Source organism: Bufo bufo, chromosome 8 (assembly GCF_905171765.1).
Source record: "Bufo bufo chromosome 8, aBufBuf1.1, whole genome shotgun sequence".
Classification (NCBI taxonomy): Eukaryota; Metazoa; Chordata; class Amphibia; order Anura; family Bufonidae; genus Bufo; species Bufo bufo.
Genome location: NC_053396.1, coordinates 211758300 through 211783756, shown reverse-complemented (window position 1 = coordinate 211783756; position 25457 = coordinate 211758300). Strand labels below are relative to the sequence as shown.

Below are 25457 nucleotides of genomic sequence, written 5' to 3'. Positions count from 1 at the left end.
GCAGCCGGCACCCGCCTCCTGTATTTGTATTAATGGTTTAAAATCATTGGTGGCGCAGTGCGTCCCCCCCAGTATTAAATCATTGGTGGCGCAGTGTGCCCCCCTAGTATTAAATCATTGGTGGCGCAGTGTGCCCCCCTAGTATTAAATCATTGGTGGCGCAGTGCCGCCCTCCCCCAACCCCCCCAGTATTAAATCATTGGTGGCGCAGTGCGTCCCCCCCAGTATTAAATCATTGGTGGCGCAGTGTGCCCCCCTAGTATTAAATCATTGGTGGCGCAGTGTGCCCCCCTAGTATTAAATCATTGGTGGCGCATTGTGCCCCCCCTAGTATTAAATCATTGGTGGCGCAGTGTGCCCCCCCTAGTATTAAATCATTGGTGGCGCAGTGTGCCCCCCCAGTATTAAATCATTGGTGGCGCAGTGTGCCCCCCCTAGTATTAAATCATTGGTGGCGCAGTTTCCCCCCCCCCCAGTATTAAATCATTGGTGGCGCAGTGCGCCCTCCCCCCAACCCCCCCAGTATTAAATCATTGGTGGCGCAGTGCGCCCTCCCACAACCCCCCCAGTATTAAATCATTGGTGGCGCAGTGCGCCCTCCCACAACCCTCCCAGTATTAAATCATTGGTGGCGCAGTGCCGCCGTCCCCCCAACCCCCCCAGTATTAAATCATTGGTGGCGCCGTGGCGCCGTGCCGCCCTCCCACAACCCCCCCAGTATTAAATCATTGGTGGTGCAGTGCGCCCTCCCACAACCCTCCCAGTATTAAATCATTGGTGGCGCAGTGCGCCCTCCCACAACCCTCCCAGTATTAAATCATTAGTGGCGCCTTGCCGCCCTCCCCCCAACCCTCCCAGTATTAAATCATTGGTGGTGCAGTGCGCCCTCCCACAACCCTCCCAGTATTAAATCATTGGTGGCGCAGTGCGCCCTCCCCCAACCCCCCAGTATTAAATCATTGGTGGCGCAGTGCACCCTCCCCCAACCCCCCCAGTATTAAATCATTGGTGGCGCAGTGCCGCCCTCCCCCAACCCCCCCAGTATTAAATCATTGGTGGCGCAGTGCCGCCCTCCCCCAACCCCCCCAGTATTAAATCATTGGCGGCGCAGTGCGCCCTCCCACAACCCTCCCAGTATTAAATCATTGGTGGCGCAGTGCACCCTCCCCCAACCCCCCCAGTATTAAATCATTGGTGGCGCAGTGCCGCCCTCCCCCAACCCCCCCAGTATTAAATCATTGGTGGCGCAGTGCCGCCCTCCCCCAACCCCCCCAGTATTAAATCATTGGCGGCGCAGTGTGCCCAACCCCACAAAAATATTAAGTATAAATCACCCCCTTTCCCAATTTTACATATAAACAATAAATAAACATATTACATATCGCCACGTCCGAAAAGTCCAAACTATTAAAATATTAAAAAATATCTCCTATGCGGTGAATGCCGTAACAGAATTTTTTTTTTTATAAAAACTGCGCGATTCGCCATTTTTTAGTCACCTTGCCCCCCCAAAAAATAGGATCGGACTGTTCGATTATGGGCCGGACGTTCCATAAAATGCGGAATGCACCCGGCTTTTTTTGTGTTTTTTTTTTTTCGCATGGTATCGAGTATCGCAATACTTTTTTATGGTATCGAAATCGAATAAAAATTTTGGTATCATGACAACCCTACTGCAAATACTACATCAAAAAAAAGTCCAGGAGAGAGACAGCACTACTTACTGATCCACTTTGGTAGATCCCAATGATGGCAGCGTTGAGCCTCAGCCTGTCGGGCTCCTGATAGTCAGTCATAGGATGATAGAAAACCGCAGACTCTTAGAAGTCGAAACGTCGCACAGTTGGTGAATAAACTCTGAAACTACCCTGAAGACGCGGAGTGCTGCGGAGTTCTACCCATCCTATGCAAACACTATATGGCACAGTCTAAATACTTGGGTACCGAGATGCAGGGAAATGTGATCTGCTGCAGCCTTGGAGCAATGTCAAGACGACTGCAAATAGGGGAATCTACATGTGTCTTTTTGGGTGAGAAGTTGATATTTTCGTCTGGGTAATTCCATTGTCTCTTCTTTTTACCAGATTATATTTTAGTGAAGATTAAAGAGGAGGAAGCAGGGGAGCCTTATGGGATGAATTATCAGCGTCGTCCTATAGGAAAAGGAACTCACCGCCGGATTAGTATGGGTAGGTTTGGCATCTCAGAACATAAAAGATGAAGGTAAAATATTGCAAAATCGACTTCTTGACATATTGATCCTAGCTGAAATTTGTCTATTTTTCTCGCACCTATTAGGTTATGCTCGCACCTTTTTTTTTTTCATGCTTATTTTGGTGCATATTGTGTACCAAAATACACATCCAGTGAATAGGATTTCTGTTCACACTCAATAAAATGTGTACACAGAGCTTTTGCAACGTGGTGGAAAAAAATCAGCCATAGAAGTGGTCTGTGACTTATGTTAAAGACACAAGTATTTGTCCTATTTGATGGTATTATGGCTAAGATCCTGGTGCATCCGCAGCAATGCAAATTGCTGCATCATTTACGAGGAAAGACAGGCAGTACTATCTGTGCTGGCATTATTTCCTGGGAAAGACAGGGAGGCAGTACTATCTCTACCTACATCATTTTTAGAGAGAGACAGGAAGGTAGTACTATCTGTACTGGGATCATTTCCTGGGAGAGACGGGCAGTGCTATCTGTACCCGGGATCATTTCCTGGGAGGCAGTACTATCTGTACCGGGATCATTTCCTGGGAGGCAGTACTATCTGTACCCGGGATCATTTCCTGGGAGGCAGTACTATCTGTACCGGGATCATTTCCTGGGAGGCAGTACTATCTGTACCCGGGATCATTTCCTGGGAGGCAGTACTATCTGTACCGGGATCATTTCCTGGGAGAGACAGGGAGACAGTACTATCTGTACCTACATCATTTACAAATAGAGAGGGAGGCAGTTCTATCTGTACCTGCATCATTTACAAATAGAGAAGGAGGCAGTACTATCTGTATCTACATCATTTACGAGGAAAGACAGGCAGTACTATCTGTGCTGGCATTATTTCCTGGGAAAGACTGGGAAGCAGTACTATCTCTACCTACATCATTTTTAGAGAGAGACAGGAAGGCAGTACTATCTGTACTGGGATCATTTCCTGGGAGAGACGGCCAGTGCTATCTGTACCCGGGATCATTTCCTGGGAGGCAGTACTATCTGTACCGGGATCATTTCCTGGGAGGCAGTACTATCTGTACCCGGGATCATTTCCTGGGAGGCAGTACTATCTGTACCGGGATCATTTCCTGGGAGAGACAGGGAGACAGTACTATCTGTACCTACATCATTTACAAATAGAGAGGGAGGCAGTTCTATCTGTACCTGCATCATTTACAAATAGAGAAGGAGGCAGTACTATCTGTACCTACATCATTTACGAGGAAAGACAGGCAGTACTATCTGTGCTGGCATTATTTCCTGGGAAAGACTGGGAAGCAGTACTATCTCTACCTACATCATTTTTAGAGAGAGACAGGAAGGCAGTACTATCTGTACTGGGATCATTTCCTGGGAGAGACGGCCAGTGCTATCTGTACCCGGGATCCTTTCCTGGGAGGCAGTACTATCTGTACCGGGATCATTTCCTGGGAGAGACAGGGAGACAGTACTATCTGTACCTACATCATTTACAAATAGAGAGGGAGGCAGTTCTATCTGTACCTGCATCATTTACAAATAGAGAAGGAGGCAGTACTATCTGTACCTACATCATTTACGAGGAAAGACAGGCAGTACTATCTGTGCTGGCATTATTTCCTGGGAAAGACTGGGAAGCAGTACTATCTTTACCTACTTCATTTTTAGAGAGAGACAGGAAGGCAGTACTATCTGTACTGGGATCATTTCCTGGGAGAGACGGGCAGTGCTATCTGTACCCGGGATCCTTTCCTGGGAGGCAGTACTATCTGTACCGGGATCATTTCCTGGGAGAGACAGGGAGGCAGTACTATCTGTACCTACATCATTTACAAATAGAGAGGGAGGCAGTACTATCTGTACCTGCATCATTTACAGATAGAGAGGGAGGCAGTACTATCTGTACCTACATCATTTAGAGGGAGAGACAGGAAGGCAGTACTATCTGTACCGGGATCAATTACAAAAAGAGACAGAGTGGCAATATTAAATACCTGCACAACTTAGGCTACTTCCACACTCGTTTTGTGCGGATCCGTCAGATAATACCACCGTCTGCATCCGTTCTGAACCGATCCGTTTGTATTATCTTTAACATAGCCAAGACGGATCCGTCTTGAACACCAGTGAAAGTCAATGGAGGACGGATCCGTTTTCTATTGTGCCAGATGGTGTCAGTGAAAACGGATCCGTCCCCATTGACTTGCATTGTGGGCCAGGACGGATCCGTTTGGCTCAGTTTCATCAGACGGACAAGCAGCGTTTTGGTGTTAGTCTCCAAAGCGGAATGGATTCTGCGCGGATCCTTTTCCATTCTGAATGCATTAGAGTGCAAACTGATCCGTTTTTTGGACCGCGTGTGAGAGCCCTGAACGGATCTCACAAACGGAAAGCCAAAACGCCAGTGTGAAAGTAGCCTTACAGGGAGAGACAAGCGAGGCAGTACTGTCTGCGCATATATCATTTACGGGAAAAGACAGTGACCATCTACAGTATGTACAGAATGAGTCTGTAGCAACATAATCTACTGTTTTTGCCTCGGCCATTTTGAAGTCAAGGTCACCTAAAAAGCAACTGCCAATTTTACTAGGATTATCGTACAACCACCTAATGTCTCCCCCTGTAGCTCTAGCCTACCTGTTTTGCAAAAATATGTATAAAGTGAATACAACCCTTAGGAATGAAGACCTATTGGAAATATGATTTGATAACAAGTTCCGTAACTAAATTTCTCCCCACACTGTGCTTAATGAGCCAGGAAGAGAAAAGGACGGCAGGGTCCACAGGATTTCTTCCAAAATGGTCATCGACATTGATCGGTTGATTCAGATGGTGCACGATCGTCCTGAGCTCTATGACCCCAAAGTGCCTTCCTATGCTGACCGCTACAAGAAGAAGAAAGCCTGGGATGAGATCTGCAGTGTTGTCGTTCCAGGTTGGGATCGCTGCAGTGAAAAAGAGAAAAATCTCAAAGGTGAGCTTTTTTTTTATTTTTATTTTTACATTTTCCTGATCAAAGAAAGAAAGAATAATTTATGTCTGAAAATATTTAATAAAAAAACTTGGGTAGAAGATTATGGATAGTTTATTGCCTCCATAACAAAGGTGTGAACTTTTGAGACTGTATTTGGAAGTGCAGGGCTGTGAATCGCCATGAAATCCGTATAAGATGACCGTGCAAAATGACACCAAATAATGGTCTTCTAGTGGAGCTCATTTAAAAAAGAAAGCTGGTACGATGGTTCTGAAAATGTGGTCTTCTCAAAGGGGTAGGCTTTCAGAGAGGTTTTCTGTACTTTTTTTTTTTGTTTGTTTATACAGTGTCATCCAGAGAGTATACGCATAAACACGGCCACGTAGTGTTCCCGTGGCAGTGTATTTCATGCCTTACGTTTGACCATCAATATCAGAACAGTGGGGACCTGACTCTCCGCACCTCTGCAGTCCAGACCAATGTAAGCAATGGAGAGGCCGCAGCGCTCGCGTGAGCACTGCAGCCCCTTCAAACAGCTGGTCAGTGGAGATGCTCGGGGTCAAACCCCCAACCATCTAATATTGGTAGCCTGTCCTAAGGATAGTCCATCGATTTAAAAAAAAAACCTAGATAACTTCTTTAAACTCACATACACAGTTCCACTCAGAGAGTGCCCCCATACACAATGCCCCATACACATTGCCATCCCGAGAGTGCCCCCATACACATTGCCATCCCGAGAGTGCCCCCATACACATTGCCATCCCGAGAGTGCCCCCATACGCATTGCCATCCCGAGAGTGCCCCCATGCACATTGCCATCCCTAGAGTGCCCCCATACACATTGCAATCCCGAGAGTGCCTCCATACACAATGCCATCCGGAGTGCCCCCATAGACATTGCCATCCCTAGAGTACCCCCATACACAATGCTATTATCGAGAGTGCCCCCATACACAATGCCATCCCGAGAGTGCCCCCATACTCGTTGCCATACCGAGAGTGCCCCTATACACATTGCAATCCCTAGAGTGCCCCCATACACATTTCCACCCAGAGAGTGCCCCCATACACATTTCCACCCAAAGAGTGCCCCATACACATTTCCACCCAGAGAGTGCCCCCATACACATTGCGATCCCGAGAGTGCCCCCATACACATTGCCATCCCGATAGTGCCCCCATACACACATTGCCATCCCGATAGTGCCCCCATACACATTGCCATCCCAAGAGTGCCCCCATACACATTGCCATCCCGAGAGTGCCCCCATACACATTGCCATCCCGAGAGTGCCCCCATACACATTGCCATCCCGATAGTGCCCCCATACACACATTGCCATCCCGAGAGTGCCCCCATACACATTGCCATCCCGAGCGTGCCCCCATACACATTGCCATCCCGAGAGTGCCCCCATACACATTGCCATCTCGAGAGTGCCCCCATACACAAAGCCATCCTGAGAGTGCCCCCATACACATTGCCATCCCGAGAGTGCCCCCATACACATTGCAATCCCGAGAGTGCCTCCATACACAAATGCCATCCCTAGAGTACCCCCATACACAATGCTATTACCGAGAGTGCCCCCATACACATTGCCATCCCGAGAGGGCCCCCATACACATTGCCACCCCAAGAGTGCCCCCATACACATTGCCAACCCGAGAGTGCCCCCATACACATTGCCATCCCGAGAGTGCCCCCATACACAATGCCACCCCGAGAGTGCCCCCATACACATTGCCACCCCGAGAGTGCCCCCATACACATTGCCATCCTGAGAGTTCCCCCATACACATTGCCACCCCGAGAGTGCCCCCATGCACATTGCCATCCCGAGAGTGCCCCCATACACATTGCCATCCCGAGAGTGCCCCCATACACACATTGCCATCCCGATAGTGCCCCCATACACACATTGCCATCCCGATAGTGCCCCCATAGACATTGCCATCCCGAGCGTGCCCCCATACACATTGCAATCCCGAGAGTGCCCCCATACACATTGCCATCCCGAGAGTGCCCCCATACACATTGCCATCCCGAGAGTGCCCCCATACACATTGCCATCCCGAGAGTGCCCCCATACACATTGCCATCCCGAGAGTGCCCCCATACACATTGCCATCCCAAGAGTGCCCCCATACACATTGCCAACCCGAGAGTGCCCCCATACACAATTCCATCCCGAGAGTGCCCCCATACACATTGCCAACCCGAGAGTGCCCCCAAACACATTGCCAACCCGAGAGTGCCCCCATACACATTGCCAACCCGAGAGTGCCCCCATACACATTGCCATCCTGAGAGTGCCCCCATACACATTGCCATCCTGAGAGTGCCCCCATACACATTGCCATCCTGATAGTGCCCCCATACACATTGCCATTCCGAGAGTGCCCCCATACACATTGCCATTCCGAGAGTGCCCCCATGCACATTGCCATACCGAGAGTGCCCCTATACACATTGCAATCCCTAGAGTGCCCCCATACACATTTCCACCCAGAGAGTGCCCCCATACACATTTCCACCCAGAGAGTGCCCCATACACATTTCCACCCAGAGAGTGCCCCCATACACATTGCGATCCCGAGAGTGCCCCCATACACATTGCCATCCCGATAGTGCCCCCATACACACATTGCCATCCCGATAGTGCCCCCATACACATTGCCATCCCGAGAGTGCCCCCATACACATTGCCATCCCGAGAGTGCCCCCATACACATTGCCATCCCGAGAGTGCCCCCATACACATTGCCATCCCGATAGTGCCCCCATACACACATTGCCATCCCGAGAGTGCCCCCATAGACATTGCCATCCCGAGCGTGCCCCCATACACATTGCCATCCCGAGAGTGCCCCCATACACATTGCCATCTCGAGAGTGCCCCCATACACAAAGCCATCCCGAGAGTGCCCCCATACACATTGCCATCCCGAGAGTGCCCCCATACACATTGCAATCCCGAGAGTGCCTCCATACACAAATGCCATCCCTAGAGTACCCCCATACACAATGCTATTACCGAGAGTGCCCCCATACACATTGCCATCCCGAGAGGGCCCCCATACACATTGCCACCCCAAGAGTGCCCCCATACACATTGCCAACCCGAGAGTGCCCCCATACACATTGCCATCCCGAGAGTGCCCCCATACACAATGCCACCCCGAGAGTGCCCCCATACACATTGCCACCCCGAGAGTGCCCCCATACACATTGCCATCCTGAGAGTTCCCCCATACACATTGCCATCCTGAGAGTTCCCCCATACACATTGCCAACCCGAGAGTGCCCCCATACACATTGCCAACCCGAGAGTGCCCCCAAACACATTGCCAACCCGAGAGTGCCCCCATACACATTGCCAACCCGAGAGTGCCCCCATACACATTGCCATCCTGAGAGTGCCCCCATACACATTGCCATCCTGAGAGTGCCCCCATACACATTGCCATCCTGATAGTGCCCCCATACACATTGCCATTCCGAGAGTGCCCCCATACACATTGCCATTCCGAGAGTGCCCCCATGCACATTGCCATACCGAGAGTGCCCCTATACACATTGCAATCCCTAGAGTGCCCCCATACACATTTCCACCCAGAGAGTGCCCCCATACACATTTCCACCCAGAGAGTGCCCCATACACATTTCCACCCAGAGAGTGCCCCCATACACATTGCGATCCCGAGAGTGCCCCCATACACACATTGCCATCCCGATAGTGCCCCCATACACATTGCCATCCCGAGAGTGCCCCCATACACATTGCCATCCCGAGAGTGCCCCCATACACATTGCCATCCCGAGAGTGCCCCCATACACATTGCCATCCCGATAGTGCCCCCATACACACATTGCCATCCCGAGAGTGCCCCCATAGACATTGCCATCCTGAGCGTGCCCCCATACACATTGCCATCCCGAGAGTGCCCCCATACACATTGCCATCCCGAGAGTGCCCCCATACACAAAGCCATCCTGAGAGTGCCCCCATACACATTGCCATCCCGAGAGTGCCCCCATACACATTGCAATCCCGAGAGTGCCTCCATACACAAATGCCATCCCTAGAGTACCCCCATACACAATGCTATTACCGAGAGTGCCCCCATACACATTGCCATCCCGAGAGGGCCCCCATACACATTGCCACCCCAAGAGTGCCCCCATACACATTGCCAACCCGAGAGTGCCCCCATACACATTGCCATCCCGAGAGTGCCCCCATACACAATGCCACCCCGAGAGTGCCCCCATACACATTGCCACCCCGAGAGTGCCCCCATACACATTGCCACCCCGAGAGTGCCCCCATACACATTGCCATCCTGAGAGTGCCCCCATACACATTGCCATCCCGAGAGTGCCCCCATGCACATTGCCATCCCGAGAGTGCCCCCATGCACATTGCCATCCCGAGAGTGCCCCCATACACATTGCCATCCCGATAGTGCCCCCATACACATTGCCATCCCGATAGTGCCCCCATACACATTGCCATCCCGATAGTGCCACCATACACATTGCCATCCCGAGAGTGCCCCCATACACACATTGCCATCCCGATAGTGCCCCCATACACACATTGCCATCCCGATAGTGCCCCCATAGACATTGCCATCCCGAGCGTGCCCCCATACACATTGCAATCCCGAGAGTGCCCCCATACACATTGCCATCCCGAGAGTGCCCCCATACACATTGCCATCCCGAGAGTGCCCCCATACACATTGCCATCCCGAGAGTGCCCCCATACACATTGCCATCCCGAGAGTGCCCCCATACACATTGCCATCCCAAGAGTGCCCCCATACACATTGCCAACCCGAGAGTGCCCCCATACACAATGCCATCCCGAGAGTGCCCCCATACACATTGCCAACCCGAGAGTGCCCCCAAACACATTGCCAACCCGAGAGTGCCCCCATACACATTGCCAACCCGAGAGTGCCCCCATACACATTGCCATCCTGAGAGTGCCCCCATACACATTGCCATCCTGATAGTGCCCCCATACACATTGCCATTCCGAGAGTGCCCCCATACACATTGCCATTCCGAGAGTGCCCCAATACACATTGCCATCCCGATAGTGCCCCCATACACACATTGCCATCCCTATAGTGCCCCCATACACATTGCCATCCTGAGAGTGCCCCCATACACATTGCCATCCTGAGAGTGCCCCCATACACATTGCCATCCTGATAGTGCCCCCATACACATTGCCATCCCGAGAGTGCCCCCATACACATTGCCATCCCGAGAGTGCCCCCATACACACATTGCCATCCCGATAGTGCCCCCATAGACATTGCCATCCCGAGCGTGCCCCCATACACATTGTAATCCCGAGAGTGCCCCCATACACATTGCCATCCCGAGAGTGCCCCCATACACATTGCCATCCCGAGAGTGCCCCCATACACATTGCCATCCCGAGAGTGCCCCCATACACATTGCCATCCCAAGAGTGCCCCCATACACATTGCCAACCCGAGAGGGCCCCCATACACAATGCCAACCCGAGAGTGCCCCCATACACATTGCCAACCCGAGAGTGCCCCCATACACATTGCCAACCCGAGAGTGCCCCCATACACATTGCCAACCCGAGAGTTCCCCCATACACATTGCCAACCCGAGAGTGCCCCCATACACATTGCCATGCCGAGAGTGCCCCCACACACATTGCCATCCCGAGAGTGCCCCCGTACACATTGCCAACCCGAGAATGCCCCCACACACATTTCAATTCCGAGAATGCCCCCATACACAATGCCATCCCGAGAGTGCCCCCATACACATTGCCATCCCGAGAGTGCCCCCATACACATTGCCATCCCGAAAGTGCCCCCATTCACATTGCCATCCCGAGAGTGCCCCCATACACATTGACAGTCAGTGTTCCCCAATTAACATTTCCAGACGTAGCGCCTCCATGCACACTGCCAGGAAGGGACCTGTAAGTAGCCGGCACATTGACCCTCATGGATAAAAAGCAATGCAGTCATTTACGAGTCCACAGCAATCCGTCAGACGTAAGCCTGCATTGTCCCACCGCAATAATTGGAATGGTCTGATCGGACAGCAGTGACATTAGTTTACGTGCTTGACGTAAAACTGTAATAGATGTTATATGCCCTGAGCCTATAAGGTAACGCCATAGAAAAGTTCATGTGACATTCCCATTTGTACAGTTGAAAGAAAAAGTAAGTGAACCCTTTGGAATTACCTGGTTTATGTCATTGATTACTAATAAAATGCGGTCTGATGCCTCAGGACCTGGACGCCTTGCAGTCATTAAGGGAATAATGAATCCTAAGGCCTCTTTCAGATGAGTGTGTCCTGGGTGGAGATTCTGTAGAAGGAAGCTCATGCAGAGACACACAGCATTAGAAATCATTATAACGCCGCGAAACAAGCAGTGTCCGTAACGGGAAATCACGGGACACACTTGTCTGAAACAGGCCCAAGGTTAGTATCATACTAGCAGATCAGTCAGACGATTGTCGGGATGGAAGCGTTCCTTCCCGCCAATCGTCAGCGGAGGAGGCCGCTGCTATTACATGTAGCGATCTCCTCCACAGTATGGCTAATGCCATCGCTTGTCCCCATACTGAATCATTGTTTGCCGGCAGCAGACCGTGATTAGGCAGCACGATGCCCACCCCGGGCAAACGCTGATTTTTAAGCATGCTGAAAGTTTCCGATTGCCCGAGGAAGGAACGTTTGCATTGGAACCTAAGAGTTGTGCCTGTTCTGTGATTTTTATTATTATAATTTTTTTTGACCCTCACGTGGTTTTGGCTTACAATCACCGATGGAAATCACTGACCTAAAGGCACCTTTACACCGGTCAGTTGAGCAGACTATTGTCGGGAAGGAAGCGTTTATTCCTGACAATCGCCTGCTCGTCGGTGAAGGAAACCTTACATTTACATGCATCGATTTCCTCCACAATATGGAGAGGAGCCATCTCTAATGCCATCGCTCGTCCCTCTACAGAATCATTGTTTGCCAGTGCTGTTTAGACTGCACAATCTGCTGCCGGCAAATAATGATTTAGGTGACCGCACCAACAATCTGACGAATGAGCATTTTGCTTGGTCGTAAGGTAATCAGCGGCACCTTTACACCGGCGTATGAAATCTTATAAGCGATAATCTGCCAGAGGTCTTAAGGTGTACAAAACATTTTGTGGGAGAATATAAGGGTAGAATTCATCATCTCAAGCTGAAGAGACATTGGGTGGAAAGGCAAAACACTTACCCCAGGAACAAGGGAATCAACTAAAATGGTTGATTTGTGGTTCCGTATGGCCAAGTCACAGTCCTGACCATAGTGGACACTTTGCATAATTCAATAGTCCAGGTGAATATAAGAAACGTAATATATCTTATCAGAGAAAAATGTCTCTTTCTCCTCTTATCAGCTCTTTTTCTGCTCCATTCTACACTAACATTCTTTCGGAATTTTCTGCTAATTTCATCTCAAGAGACCAAGAGAGGCTGTCAGCTCTTTGGAGAATCAGATTACAAGCTCGCATAGATATCTATAGAGAGGGGAGGGGGGAAGGAGGAGTGAGCTGCAGAGAGAGACAGCAGCTAATAGTAAGTGTTATATCTCACCCCAAGTGCTTTATTCACATCACTTTTGCTCAGTACTTGTCTTTTATATCCCATTTGGTGATTCTGAGTGAATGAGAGAAAATTAGGCTTGATGCACACCACCATATGTTCCCCAGTGTGCTACTCATTTTTTTCCACTCATAGCACACTGACCAGTTCATTTCTGTGGGACCATGCACATATCAATTTTTTTCACTGATCCATATGCCCTCGGCGCAGGTCCTATTCCTTTGAATATTTGTGGATCGGTCTCTACCCATTCAAGTCTTTGGGACTCTGAAAAATACAGGTAACATACGGAAGTCATCCGTGTGCTGTTTGTATTTTATACATGCGTTGCAAGGCGACGTTGAGAATTCCCCTTATGGCACCATGGCGCAGAAGACCTGTTCAGCAGTTTCCGCAGAGACAGAAAAATACACAGCCAGAAAAACTCCTCAAAGATGCGATCCCACAAGGACGCTGAGTGCTTGATCGCACTTGCGCAAAATAGGCTGGAGTTGTGGGACACCCGGCAGGATGCATACCGTGACCATTTCTGCAAAGATACATTGTGGGAGGAATTTGCCAAGAACCTCTTTTCACAGCAAATGGAGCAAGGAACCAGGGACGGGCGCAAGAAAAATTTGTAAGTTGCGCCATAGATGTCCCATTGCATCAGCTAAATAAAAAAAAAAGTAATTGGCCCATTTACCTGTTTCTGTCATGTGACACCTTAAATGACCCCATTTATGTACTTCATTGCCTATCCCTACTTGAACCTTTTGCTACCATGTTATTTTTACAATGAAAATAATGTATATATTTTTTTTACTTACAGTAAAAGCCATCAAGACTAGATGGAATTCGTGTCGAGACCAGTTCCGGCGTGAACTCACAGTGAAAGGGAAGAGCACTGAGGGACGACTCAGCAAGCGACCCTATATTTTTACAAACCAGCTAATGTTTCTCCGTGACATCCTGCATCTTCGGCAGTAAGTAGTTTTTTTTTATTAATTTTTTACATTTTTTACATTTATTTTTTAAGATTTGGTAGACACAGAATGCTAACAGATTATCTGAGAATGTCCATTTATTTATGTACAATTGTATCTTGCTAAACCCAGATGGAAGTATGCCAAGTATAGTGCAGCACCCCTTCTTTTCTGTCTACCACCCTACACATACCCTCTGTTCAGCCAATGATTTATGACACCCTCCACAAACCGAACCTCACTCCTGTCTTCAAGACTTCTCTCGAGCTGCACCAGTTCTCTGGAATGCATTACCTCTGACAATCACGTTAACTCCAAGCACAGTTTTAGGAACTTCCTAAAAAGACATCTTTTTAGGGTGGCCTATCACATCCCCTAATCTAAATCTTCTCCATTCACCTCTCTTTAACATTATTCTTTAGAACCTGATGTTTTTATCACAAGCATCCCCTACACACCAAGCACTACAGATATTGGCTGGTGACTGGCTTATGCAACTTTATATCTACTTCCCGAGTTTCTTAAGACGGCTGGACCATTCTACAACACGAGCACTTTTACACCTTTTGTGTCACCCCTACTTTTTCATAGATTGTAAGCTCATGCGAGCAGGGCCCTCACTCCTATTGTTTGAATTGTAGATTCATTTATTACTATGTGAGTTCTAATTTTGTTTGAACTTGTAACGTGTTGTGGAATATGTCGGCGATATATAAAAATTAAGTACCATAGGCACCTATGGTATGTATCATATCTCCATCCATCCATCCATCCATGTAGAACTGTTATAGGAGGTCCAGATGGTGATGTGGAAGTATGCTAAGTACCATAGATACCTTTAGATACCTATGGTACGTAGTATATTTCCACATAGAACTTTCCATAAGATGTTAAATGTGGCTAAGACATAGATTTCAAAGCTTGTTTGTTATTTTTTACACTCTAGAGCACGGGACAGTCAGGAAGATCTTCCAGATCCAGAAGAAGAAAGTGAGCACTCGAATGATACTCAGCTGGATGTTGCTGAGGTAGATACACCCTCCGTCAGTAGTGCATGCTCGCCGCAACCGAACCCAGAAGAGCCCTCCTTCCTGGGGATGTCTGTTGCGCCACCCAGTGTTCCTGATCCTGTACCCAGATCCAGTGGAACACGAAAGAGAGAACAGGATACAACTGTGGCTTCTACAGCCCCGTACACTCAGGCACAGATAGATTCAAGGGTTTTGGACTACTTAAAGCGCAGCAGTGCCGAGGGTCCTGAAGACATTTTTTTGAGGTCTCTGGCACCCCATCTGAAGCAGGTGGCTCCAGAGAGACAACTTCGGTGCCAATCTGCTCTCATGGGGGTTATCGAAGTTTTTGCATCAGCCAGCGACCCAAGGGAGTTGTACCAGGCAGTGGAATACTACCGTGCCCAGGCAGATGGCCCAAGTACATCAGGCCCATACAGCCCTGGACCTCCCGCTCCCCGTCCTTCTCAGTTCAGGCCTCACGAGAGCTCACAGTCATTCTATTCTCGGGACAGGCCTGGCTACCATAAGCCAAATTACTATGCCCCTCCAGCACCTTGACCCATCCTATTCTGGACCAACCTTTTCCAGCCCGTATCCACCTCAGCTCCAAGGGCAAGACCGCAGTAAGGGTAGTGCCGGTGCACCACCTGCTGCTAGCTCTCGGACACAGGAGATGTTTGATAATAAAATGGTGTATTTTTTCCTTCTGTTTTCTCACCATGTTGGTGAAAACGTGTTTACACTTGTTGCACCGTGTTGGTGCTTTCCTTTGCTTTTATTAAAAAATTTTAACAATTTCAGTTGTCACTGTTTTGTGAGTGCTTCTTGGGTTATGTGCTAAGCTTGACCATCGGTCGAGAGGTGATGTTTTTGAGGTGAGAGACATTTTAGTGTCTGTACCAACTTGCAGGATGACAGGCCGAACTGGATGGACAAATGTCTTTTTTCGGCCTTATGTACTATGTTACCTGTATACTGTTTTGAAAACTTTTTTTTTTTCTAAAGTTCAACAAAAACTCATACGGATTAATTACTCTTGTATAGTGTCTTGTTAACCTGTTGAACGTCATCTATAGAGATGAGCGAAACGACATCAGATGCTGCATTTCGGATGCTTCGCTCTAAAAATTCGTTATAATACTGTACGGAGATTAGTCTCCGTACTGTATTAGAATGTATTGGCTCCGATGAGCTGAAGTAAGTTCATTCGGTAGTCGGTAATTGATTATTGCAGTGAAAAAACTTGCAGTGAAAAAGACTTTGTGAATAACTTACTTCGACTCATCGGAGCCCACACATTCTAATACTGTACGGAGAAGAATCTCCATACAGTATTATAACACATTTTTTTAGCGAAGCTGCTTCGGATGTAGCATCCGAAGCTTGCTTTGCTCATCTCTAGTTATCTATATGTGTGCTTAACAAAAAAAGGGACACCCACATAATTCATTTTTTTTGTTCCTTTAGTTTAACTTTTAAAATTTTATTTTTCCAATTTTTATTTTAAAAGACGTTGATTTTGATGTAATGTGGATAGGGAAAAAAACTAAAGCATTAAATAAAAAATTTAGAAAAAGTGAAAATCCATAAACAGTAATGGAGAGAAACATTTTTGGGGGAGTAATGAAAAAGAAAAACCTCACATTTCTAGGGAAAAACTAGCAAACAAAATTTTACAAACTGTGTTTTGACTCTCAAGAAATCCCAGAAACATTGATGAACTGAAATATGCGGGGAGGAATGGTCAAACTTCTCCAACATTGTGCAAAGCTTATTTCCAGCTATCGGAAACATTTGCTGGAGGTGATTGCTGCAAATGCTTATTTGTCAGCTGATTGACATTTTTCATCAAGATGCAAGATGCCCGATTATCGCCAGCATATCTCCCTGTGTAATCGGATTGAGGGGGAAATGACTGCAGTAGCAATTTTTCCTCCCATGTTCACTTTGCAAAGGCCCGTGTAATAGGCTGGTAGAAACAGTGTTTATTATCGCTGGTCCTGCCCAAATATCAGACAGGCTAATACAGATTTTAGAGAAGTCAGACCACATATTAATAATAATCAATGCAGCAATCCAGTTCATTGCAAAGGATTCACTAACTTTTTGTTGAAAATGCACAGAGGATTGCATGGAAAATTTCAGTTTTTCACCCAGTTTAAATAATATGTTAATTTGAAACTTCTGCTTTGAATTGTCTTTTTTCGCTCTTCGTTAGTTAAGTGGTTTCATTATTAAATATCTGCATTTTACCCAGTTTGTAAAACCTGTATCCTGTCTGCAGCCAAAGAAATCCAGACACGTTGGAGATCTCTGAAAGATTGCTTCAGGAGGGAGCTAACTCTACAAAAGAAGCTGGAGAAAAGTGGAATTCCAACAAATAGGAGGCGGAAATACGTCCACTATGACGGCCTGCTGTTTTTAGAGCCCACCATGAAGTTGAGAGAGTGAGTGGCACCAACTAAGCTCTGCATGATGGTCCAGTCTCTGAAGACATTGGGGGAAATTTATTAGGGCTTTCATGCCACAAAAGCGATGCTAAAAAAAAATTACAAATTATCACCTCTCCATAGTTTTGCCATATTTTGCATGTTTTACAAATTTGCAAGGGGCAAGGTTTTTAGTGTAAGGATGGAGCCTCTGCCACTCACTGGATTTACTATAATTTATGCCAGAAACTGGCATAAATTATAGCTCAAGTCTACACCAGCCCCTAGCTGACGTAGATTTGAGTTTCCGGACCATGGAGGGGAATGTTAATAAATTAATTGTGCCTAACTCCAGGGCACAGGAGATCAAGACTGGCACAAGAAATGCCACTCTTCATAAATTTCCCCCATTGTGCTGATAACATTATTGCTTGGCTTAAAGGAATTGCCCTATTAAGACAGCCCACATTCTTGAGGACCTTTGACTTAAAAATAAGATGGATGACATTTCTATGAGTTTAGAGCATACAGCACCTGGCCTGAACACTGACCTGTTCAATTGAATGTGTATTGTCACATGAGCTATTTTCCCACCACCCATGACGGAGACATCCCATCCAAGGACAGGCAAATTGAGAAGGTAAAAAGGTCCACACCCCCACAACACTTAAGTCCAGGTTCCCTGTCTTCTGGATAGTATGTTCTCAGGGAGTAATAGCTTCCTGGAACATTTAACTCAAGTGTTCACACCTGGGGAAGGTCCAGGTCTACCAGCCATAAGGGGGGCATAAGTCTCTTGTTGATGCCACCTGTCCTTTTTTCAGTCTGGCTTTTCCTCCACTCTTTCCAAGTCCTTCACCATCTCTGGTTAAAGCTTCTGTGGCCATGCCAGGTGGCTCTGGTCTTGTCCAGCCCATGGTTTCCAGCTTTTGGCATTATTCTAGTGGTTTGGGCTGTGATTTCCTGCCTCCAAGATGGCCGCCGCTGGCTTAAGTGGCTTTTGAGCATGTACGAGAGACTGTAAGTAATTTTACTTCCAGTGTTATCGACATAATTTCTGGCATTGGGCAACGCTGGGCTAGATAAGATAAAAAGGTTCTTCTTGAATTGCCAAGAGCCTCTCTGAGGTTATATAGCACCGTGCGAGTTACAAATTGGAGGTGAAGGAAGTCATACATCTTACCTTGCGATCCTTTCTGCATCCATTCATTACTTCACTGTGATTGATGTCTTAGCGTGGGGATATTGCTCCCACGACCTTTCTGAAACCTCAAGACCTGCCAGTCCGGTACTTCTCTTGAGGATGTTGGGTATCATCTCTGTCATGATCAGTGAGAACATTCCTTTTTATTTCCGTTGTCTAATGTGGCAGTTTCTCCCCCTGCTCTGTGTTTTAGGTTGCGAAAGCACCTAGGAAATATGATTCTAAGAATAGAGAATGTGTGGTGTACAGAAGTGTGTTACCTCAGCCCTATACTAAGCCTCTTTCAGTTTTGAAACAGCGAGCAACGTCATGCTCTGCTGTTTCCTGGCCGGCTGGTGGTCGAAACTGTGTCTCATCTCGCCTTAGTAACAGCAAGATGAGACAACCTTTTTAACCCCTATATAGGAATCTGGACTTAGCTGCAGGGAACGTACCAGGCTGCTACCTCTTGGAGTAGTCTCTTTGTGGTTGGCAGCAGACCCACAGGGGTCAGAAACACCAGTGCAGGGCACCAAGGTGTCAGACAAAATCATAGTCAGGGACAGGCTGAGGTCATGGCAGGGGGAGTCCATGCAATACAGTAAACATTCCGAGGTCAGGGCAGGCAGCAAAGGGCCATTGCGGTAATCAGGCACAGGTCAGGTCAGGCAGTGGAGAATCAGCTGGGGGTTGGTACACAGTCAGACCCGGCACGGCACACCTTTGCAGGGACTATCAAGCTATACAAAACCTACTGCACAGAGACCCTTCCACATGGGGAGAGTGCTTAAAGTATCCAAGAATTGCCAGCCATTACCTGGTGAAGATTAGGGTGCATGAGCGCTGACCTTTTAAGAGCCGGGCAGACTGGAGAAGCCTAGCTGGCAAACTAAGGCCATGCCCTGCAGCCGGGAGCAGAAAGCCAGTTGCTGGGCCCGCTGCTGATTGGCAGAGGAGGGCCAAAGGGGAAGCAGGACAGTGGTGGGTGCGGGCTATCGGCATAACAGTTTGGATAGGATGATAGCAGAACAGTCTCCAAATATGGTAAAGAATATTATGTCTATGGTTAGATTGAAGGTTAGGGCTTCTTTGAAGTCCTTAAAGGATAACTGTCATTTTTTTTTTTTTTGAGTATTGGATTGTGGTGATTAATATCTCCTTTGTGGCCCTATTTAAACTTTTCACTGTGTACTCAATTACCCCTTAATTCAACAGTTTAGTTCCCTCTACTGCCTACTTTTACCTCTGCTTAAAATCAGGTTGCTATGCAGGTCTGTCCTCTGTGTTGAAGGACGGAGGACCAGAAGCACGCAGCCTGCAAGGTCAGATTACTGAAAGCCAGGTCCTCCCCAGCAGCTGATAACAGTGCCTGTGCTGTGTGCACTTCTCCCTGTCCCTGCGCTTGGCAGACGTTCCCTCACTCAGCAGAGCTGGAGAATGCAGAGTTGGAGCAGCGCAGAGCAGGGAAGGGAGATCTGCCGTCTGCTCAGTGTATAAATGAAAGCAACATGTGGTAAGAGGACCCCTTTGTGCTGCAGGAGATTAACCCTTTAGGGGGGAGGGCTCTGGTTACTGACACTTTTGGGGGGCTATTGTTACTGGCTAGTGAGGGCAGGCGGGATTAGCCTCAGGGTGAGGGCAGGGGCGGCCATCTTAACTGAATAGTGAAATTGCAGTTTTATGCAGACTGGTTGCTAAGGGCTGAATCTTATTAAATATGGGGCAAGTCAGTCTAATAGTAACTGATTCTGGAATATCATGTTATTAGTAACTACATATATGAAAATTGAAATTAGGGTCTAAATGTGACAGTTATCCTTTAAAGGGAACCTGTCATCAACTTTATGCTGACCTCACTGAGGGCAGCATAAAATAGTGACAGAAATGCTGATCTCAGCAGTGTGTCACTCATGAGCTAAAAGTAAGTGGTTTCTGAGAACCAGCATCATAATCACTGCAGCCCAGGCCTTTAAAAGAGTCAAATCCACCTGAGAAGAGTCCTGGTTATCCATAATCTCCTGCTCTCCCGCCCGTCTGCTGATGATTGTCAGTTCTCTCCTAGAGAGAAAGGGAGAAAACTAGGTAGAAGACTGTCAGTCATCAGCAGGTGGGCAGGAGAGCAGGATCTCATGAATAACCAGGACTCTTCTCAGGTGGCCGTGACTCTTTTCCAGGCCCAGTCTGCAATGATTGTGATGTTGGTTCTCGGCAGCCATTTACTTTTAACTTTTAAATGACAGACGGTTGAAATCAATTCACCTGTCTCTACTTTATACTGCCGTTAGTATGGGAAGCATAAAGTTGATGACAGGTTCCCTTTAAAGCAGAATTTTTCTGGTTCTGGAGTAAGGACTGTGATTTGGAGACTTACAATGAGGAGGATTATGGGTTGGAGTTTGGTGAGATCCCATCGAAAGAAACTTCATCTTCGGGGGATGATTTGCCAGGGAAGGCTTTATTTCCAGAGAAGGATACAGAGCTATTGCTGAAACAGTCCGACTATGTAAGATCTGAGACAATCCAGATCTATTGCAGATCAGATGCTTGAAGTGTTGGGGTCCAGGTGGCATAGGTTTTTTTCAAGACCACAAGAATATGGAAACTTGCTGCCTGTAGGGCAATTTGGCTTAGATTATGGAAGAGGAATCAAGGCTCTAAGCCCAGACTGTGTTCTATACCTTGTGAAGGCTCTAGATTATTTGATTCCTGTTTAGATGATATTCTTGAGAAAGCATCTGATAAGAAGGAATTTCCAGTCCTGCAAATGTCTACTTTTTTTTCAGTAAATCTCCAAAAAAATTTAGGAGACAGAAGGATAGAGAAAAGGAATGAACAAGGGATATGTTTCTCGAGAAGTCTAGGAGACATTTTTAATTTCAGTCAGGAGAGTACATCCAGACATAGTAATGACCCCAGAGGTTCAGTGAGGCACAGATTATCCCCGTGTTTTCATATTTGAGAAGTGATTTCCAGGAACTAGTGGATCTTGGAGGTAAGAACTCTCCCCACCCCCCACAGGAAAGATTTGTGCAGATGAAGTGCCCCAAAGATCTGGACAAGATACTAGATTTTTTTCGCTGTTGGCAAAGGAGGTATTGTAACTTGTGTCTAGGTCGAAGGTAGGGAAGGGATTCTACTCCGTTATTTCTAGTGAAGAAAGCCAACAGGACATTGAGAGCCGCACCTGCCCATAAGACGCAGGTTTTACAGGAGGAAGATAAGAAAATAAATATTTTTCATTAGACTTCTGATCACACCACCAATCAGACCCCCTCAGCTTAGAGTCCCAATCAAACCCCTAATGTTAATCACACCTCAGCTCAGACCCCCAAGGTTAACAAGACCCCCCCAATCAGACCTCAGATCAGATCTCCAATGTGAATAAGACCCCCATTCAGATTTCAGATCAGACTCCCAATTTGAATAAGACCCCCATGTTAATCAGACCTCAGAGCAGACAAAAAAATAACTAAATAAACTTACCTCACCTGAGATCCAGTGCATTTCCTGGTCTTCCAGACGCACTGTGCTGTGAACCAACGTCGCACAGAGTGAGGTCACACAGCGCACCAACGTCCTCACAATGTGCCGAGCCCTGCAGGAGAAGACCAGGAAGCAGTGAGTACAGAGCCCACACTGGGAGCGCTGCATTCACGGTCCCCAGGTCCTCCTTCACTAATGAGCACTTGTATAGTAGAATCGCTCATTAGTATTTGCCCCATAAGACGCACTGACATTTTCCCCCTACTTTGGGAGGTAAAATGTGCGTCTTATAGGGCGAAAAATACGGTAACTCTCAACCTAATATAGTTTAATCGCTTTCTTACAAAAAAAGAAGATTCAAAATGGAGACAATTACTTCAGTTTTAAACCTTTCCGGACTATGGATTTAGAAGGTGCCTATAACCATTTTCCCATTCATGCATTTTAAGAACATCAATTTGGGGGGGGGGGGGGGTGTCCCTAGTGCACCTTCAGTACAAACTCCTTCCTTTTGGGTTCTCTTAGGCCCGAAGGATTTTTACCAAACGGGTGGCAGAAGTGGGAGCCTACCGTATGTCATATTGAGGAAGAGTCCCATATTCGATTTCCTGATAGTTTCCCATTCAGAGCAATCTCTACTTCAGGACTTACAGTTCCTCTGTTCTACCCTGACAACACTATGTTGGAATATAAATTTGGAAAAAAAGGTCCTGTCTTCCTGGGGATTCAGTTGGACTCCATCGTTTAGAGTTTTTTTTTTTCTGGCTGCATTGAAAGTATCTCTGATTATAAGCTGGGTTTGGCCATAAAGATGGCTTTGAAGGTGGCTGTTCATCGTTGAGGAAGAGACAAGATATCTTTTACTCAGGCAACACCATGCCAGTGTCTTATGTAAACCATGAAGGGGGAACAAAAGTCCCTTCGCTGTTAAAGCTAGCCATGGAAATTTTCCCGCTGGCAGAATCGAGAGGGTTGTTGCTGTCTACAATTCATCTAAGGGGAAGAGACGACATTGCATACTTCCTGGGAGAGTGGTGTCTGAACAACAATGTGTTTCAGAAGATTGTAGAAAGGTGGGGGCGGAAGGTTCCACAGGCTTTTGTCCTCCTAAATTTATTTTGTTCATAGTTAATCTCGCATGGGTGTTATCACTGGTGATGGAATTGTGGACTTTTTTTTATCTTCTCTCGTTTCCTGTCTTGGGATGGAATCTCTCCTCACTTGGGTGTAGTAATGGATTTCAAAGTCAATTACTGGTAAGTACATTTTTGTTTTCTGAATGGACCATCGGTCTGTGCCAAGAAGATCTCAGCATGTTCTAACGTTGTCCATTTTTCCTGCAAGACTCATTCATTCTAATGAATATTTTTGGGGAAAACACAGATCGCACACAGACCTCTCCCATGTTCACCGTCCAGAACACAGACAAGTTTTCTACCATCCGTCTGAAAGGGGCCTAACACTGTACTACTGGAGACGTCTCTCAATCAGCTGTTATTGAGAAGGGAAGAGCTTTCTAATTTGTCACTGCGGGAGGAAATGAGCAAGCATTACAGTCCCCTTTTAAGGAACTCCACGTATATTTTCATCACTACATTCCTGTCTATAACATTTTTACATTTTCTTTTTGATGTTACATGTACATTTGGTATTAAATGTCTGGGATCGGATATTTCTTTGATCCTGGCTGTTAAGTTGGCTGTCAGTCAGGGCATGCATGATCATCAGTATGTGCTGTTACATCCTATTGCGGTGAGAAGACCACAGGTAGAACATCATAACATGAGAATAGATTAAAAACTGTAAATAGACATATTTCAATATATGATAATGTATCTCTTATTTTCATCTTTATTCAGCCCCTTTGGTGGCAGCGCTGCACCTACACCCGCCAGCAATAACAGGGAGCCTGTTGAAATTCTGCAACCATTTGACATTGAACGATCAGTGAGCCCCACTCCCCTACCACCACCGCTGCCTCCACCGCCAGCACCTGCACCAACCTTCCTGGCGCCAAAAAGAAACAGAAAAAAAGCTGTCAACACATCAGAGAGCGAGTGGGAATCACACCTTCTAAATGTCATGAACACCCTCAAAATGAAAACGGAGGAGAAAAGTGACACAGATGAGATCTTTTTGAGAAGCCTCCTGCCCTTTGTCAAGAAAGTTCCCGATGAAAGGAAAATCGATATGCAGCTGAGCATGATGCATGTGGTGAAACGGTTCATGAAGCCACTGCCACCCATTCCACATTGCAATAGTAACAACTCTGCTCATATTCCACCACAACCGACGCTGAAGCCCCACCGGAAACACCGACACCAGCGTCCAACATCCCCCCAACCCTCATTGTCAGTACCTGACCCATCACGTACACCCACAACCCCACAGACTCAACCAGCAGTTTCCCGTAACTCTCAAGAACAAGAGAACAGTCATGGTCCACAACCATATTCTTCTCCATCTTCATCCTCCTCCTCAATAAACCCATCACCCCAAAGTCATAGAGACTCTCCGCACTACTTTGACCTGTAGCCAACTAGCCATTGCATTTGATATGTATATTTTTTATATTTATATAATAATTTTTTTTAATTATTTATATCACCCCCAACATTTCTTATAGGTTGTTTTGCTGAGCCATGATAGCTAAACTTCAGTTCTACGCCCTTCCTCTTTTCACAGGACCCCCTGTATTACAGGTGATGGAGAAGTAAAAAAAATAAAGGTTTTCGAAGCAGAATTCCTGTTCAGTCTCGTTATTTGCAAACCATTTAGGTTTGGGAGCTTCTAAGGCTACTTTCACACTTGCGGTAGAGTGATCGGGCAAGCAGTTCCGTCGCCGGAACTGCCTGCCGGATCAGGCAATCTGCAGGCAACCGGACAGCATTTGTAGATGGACTTTCACATTTTTATCGGCCTGCGGACCGGAAGGCTGGATCCGGCATTGCGGTATTTTGAATGCCGGATCCGAAACTAATACATTCCTATGGGGAAAAAAATGCCGGATCCGGCATTCAGGCAAGTGTTCCGTTTTTTTGGCCGTAGCATGCTGCGGTTTTATCTCCGACCTGAACAGTCAAAAAGACTGAACTGAAGACATCCTGATGCATCCTGAACGGATTGCTCTCCATTCAGAATGCATGGCGATAAAACTGATCAGTTCTTTTCCGGTATTGAGCCCCTAAAGAAAAACACTAGTGTGAAAGTACCCTTAGTCAACATTAACAAGAAAGAGATTTTTCCCATTCATTCTGGTATATTTACATTTTACCAAGTCCTGGAAAGAGATATTTCTTTCAAAATTCTGGTTTAAGCACAGCGAGCGAACCGTAGAATAACCCCCACAATCATGGTCGCCGTTAAGCGTTGACCGGTTGGAACTATGGCCCATATTTATCATGTATTTTTGCCTTTGTTCTGGTGCATTTTACTCCACAAACTCTGCTCTGGGATACATTTATTAACCATTTGCGTCATACACGTCTGTTTTTAAAAGTGCAGTGAAAAGCGGGTGTGCCTTGTTGGCCAGAATTGAGGCCCATT

At 47.0% G+C, this 25457-nt stretch overlaps 1 protein-coding gene across 3 annotated transcripts in view; it reads left to right on the top strand.

Annotated features, from left to right (window-relative positions):
- LOC120978282 overlaps window positions 1–24630 on the top strand; it is a 63862-nt gene extending 39232 nt beyond the window's left edge. Inside the window, exons 6-9 of one of the 3 annotated variants that reach the window (XM_040406528.1) lie at window positions 2085–2189; window positions 4961–5176; window positions 17101–17263; window positions 23771–24630. In XM_040406528.1, coding sequence (XP_040262462.1) covers window positions 2085–2189; window positions 4961–5176; window positions 17101–17263; window positions 23771–24446 — 1160 coding nt within the window. In that variant the 3' untranslated portion in view covers window positions 24447–24630. Of the gene's footprint in view, window positions 1–2084; window positions 2190–4960; window positions 5177–13649; window positions 13804–14749; window positions 15584–17100; window positions 17264–23770 lie in introns of those variants that run through there. The other 2 variants (XM_040406529.1, XM_040406530.1) reach the window with 2 other exon arrangements.
- Window positions 24631–25457: the final 827 nt, after the last annotated feature.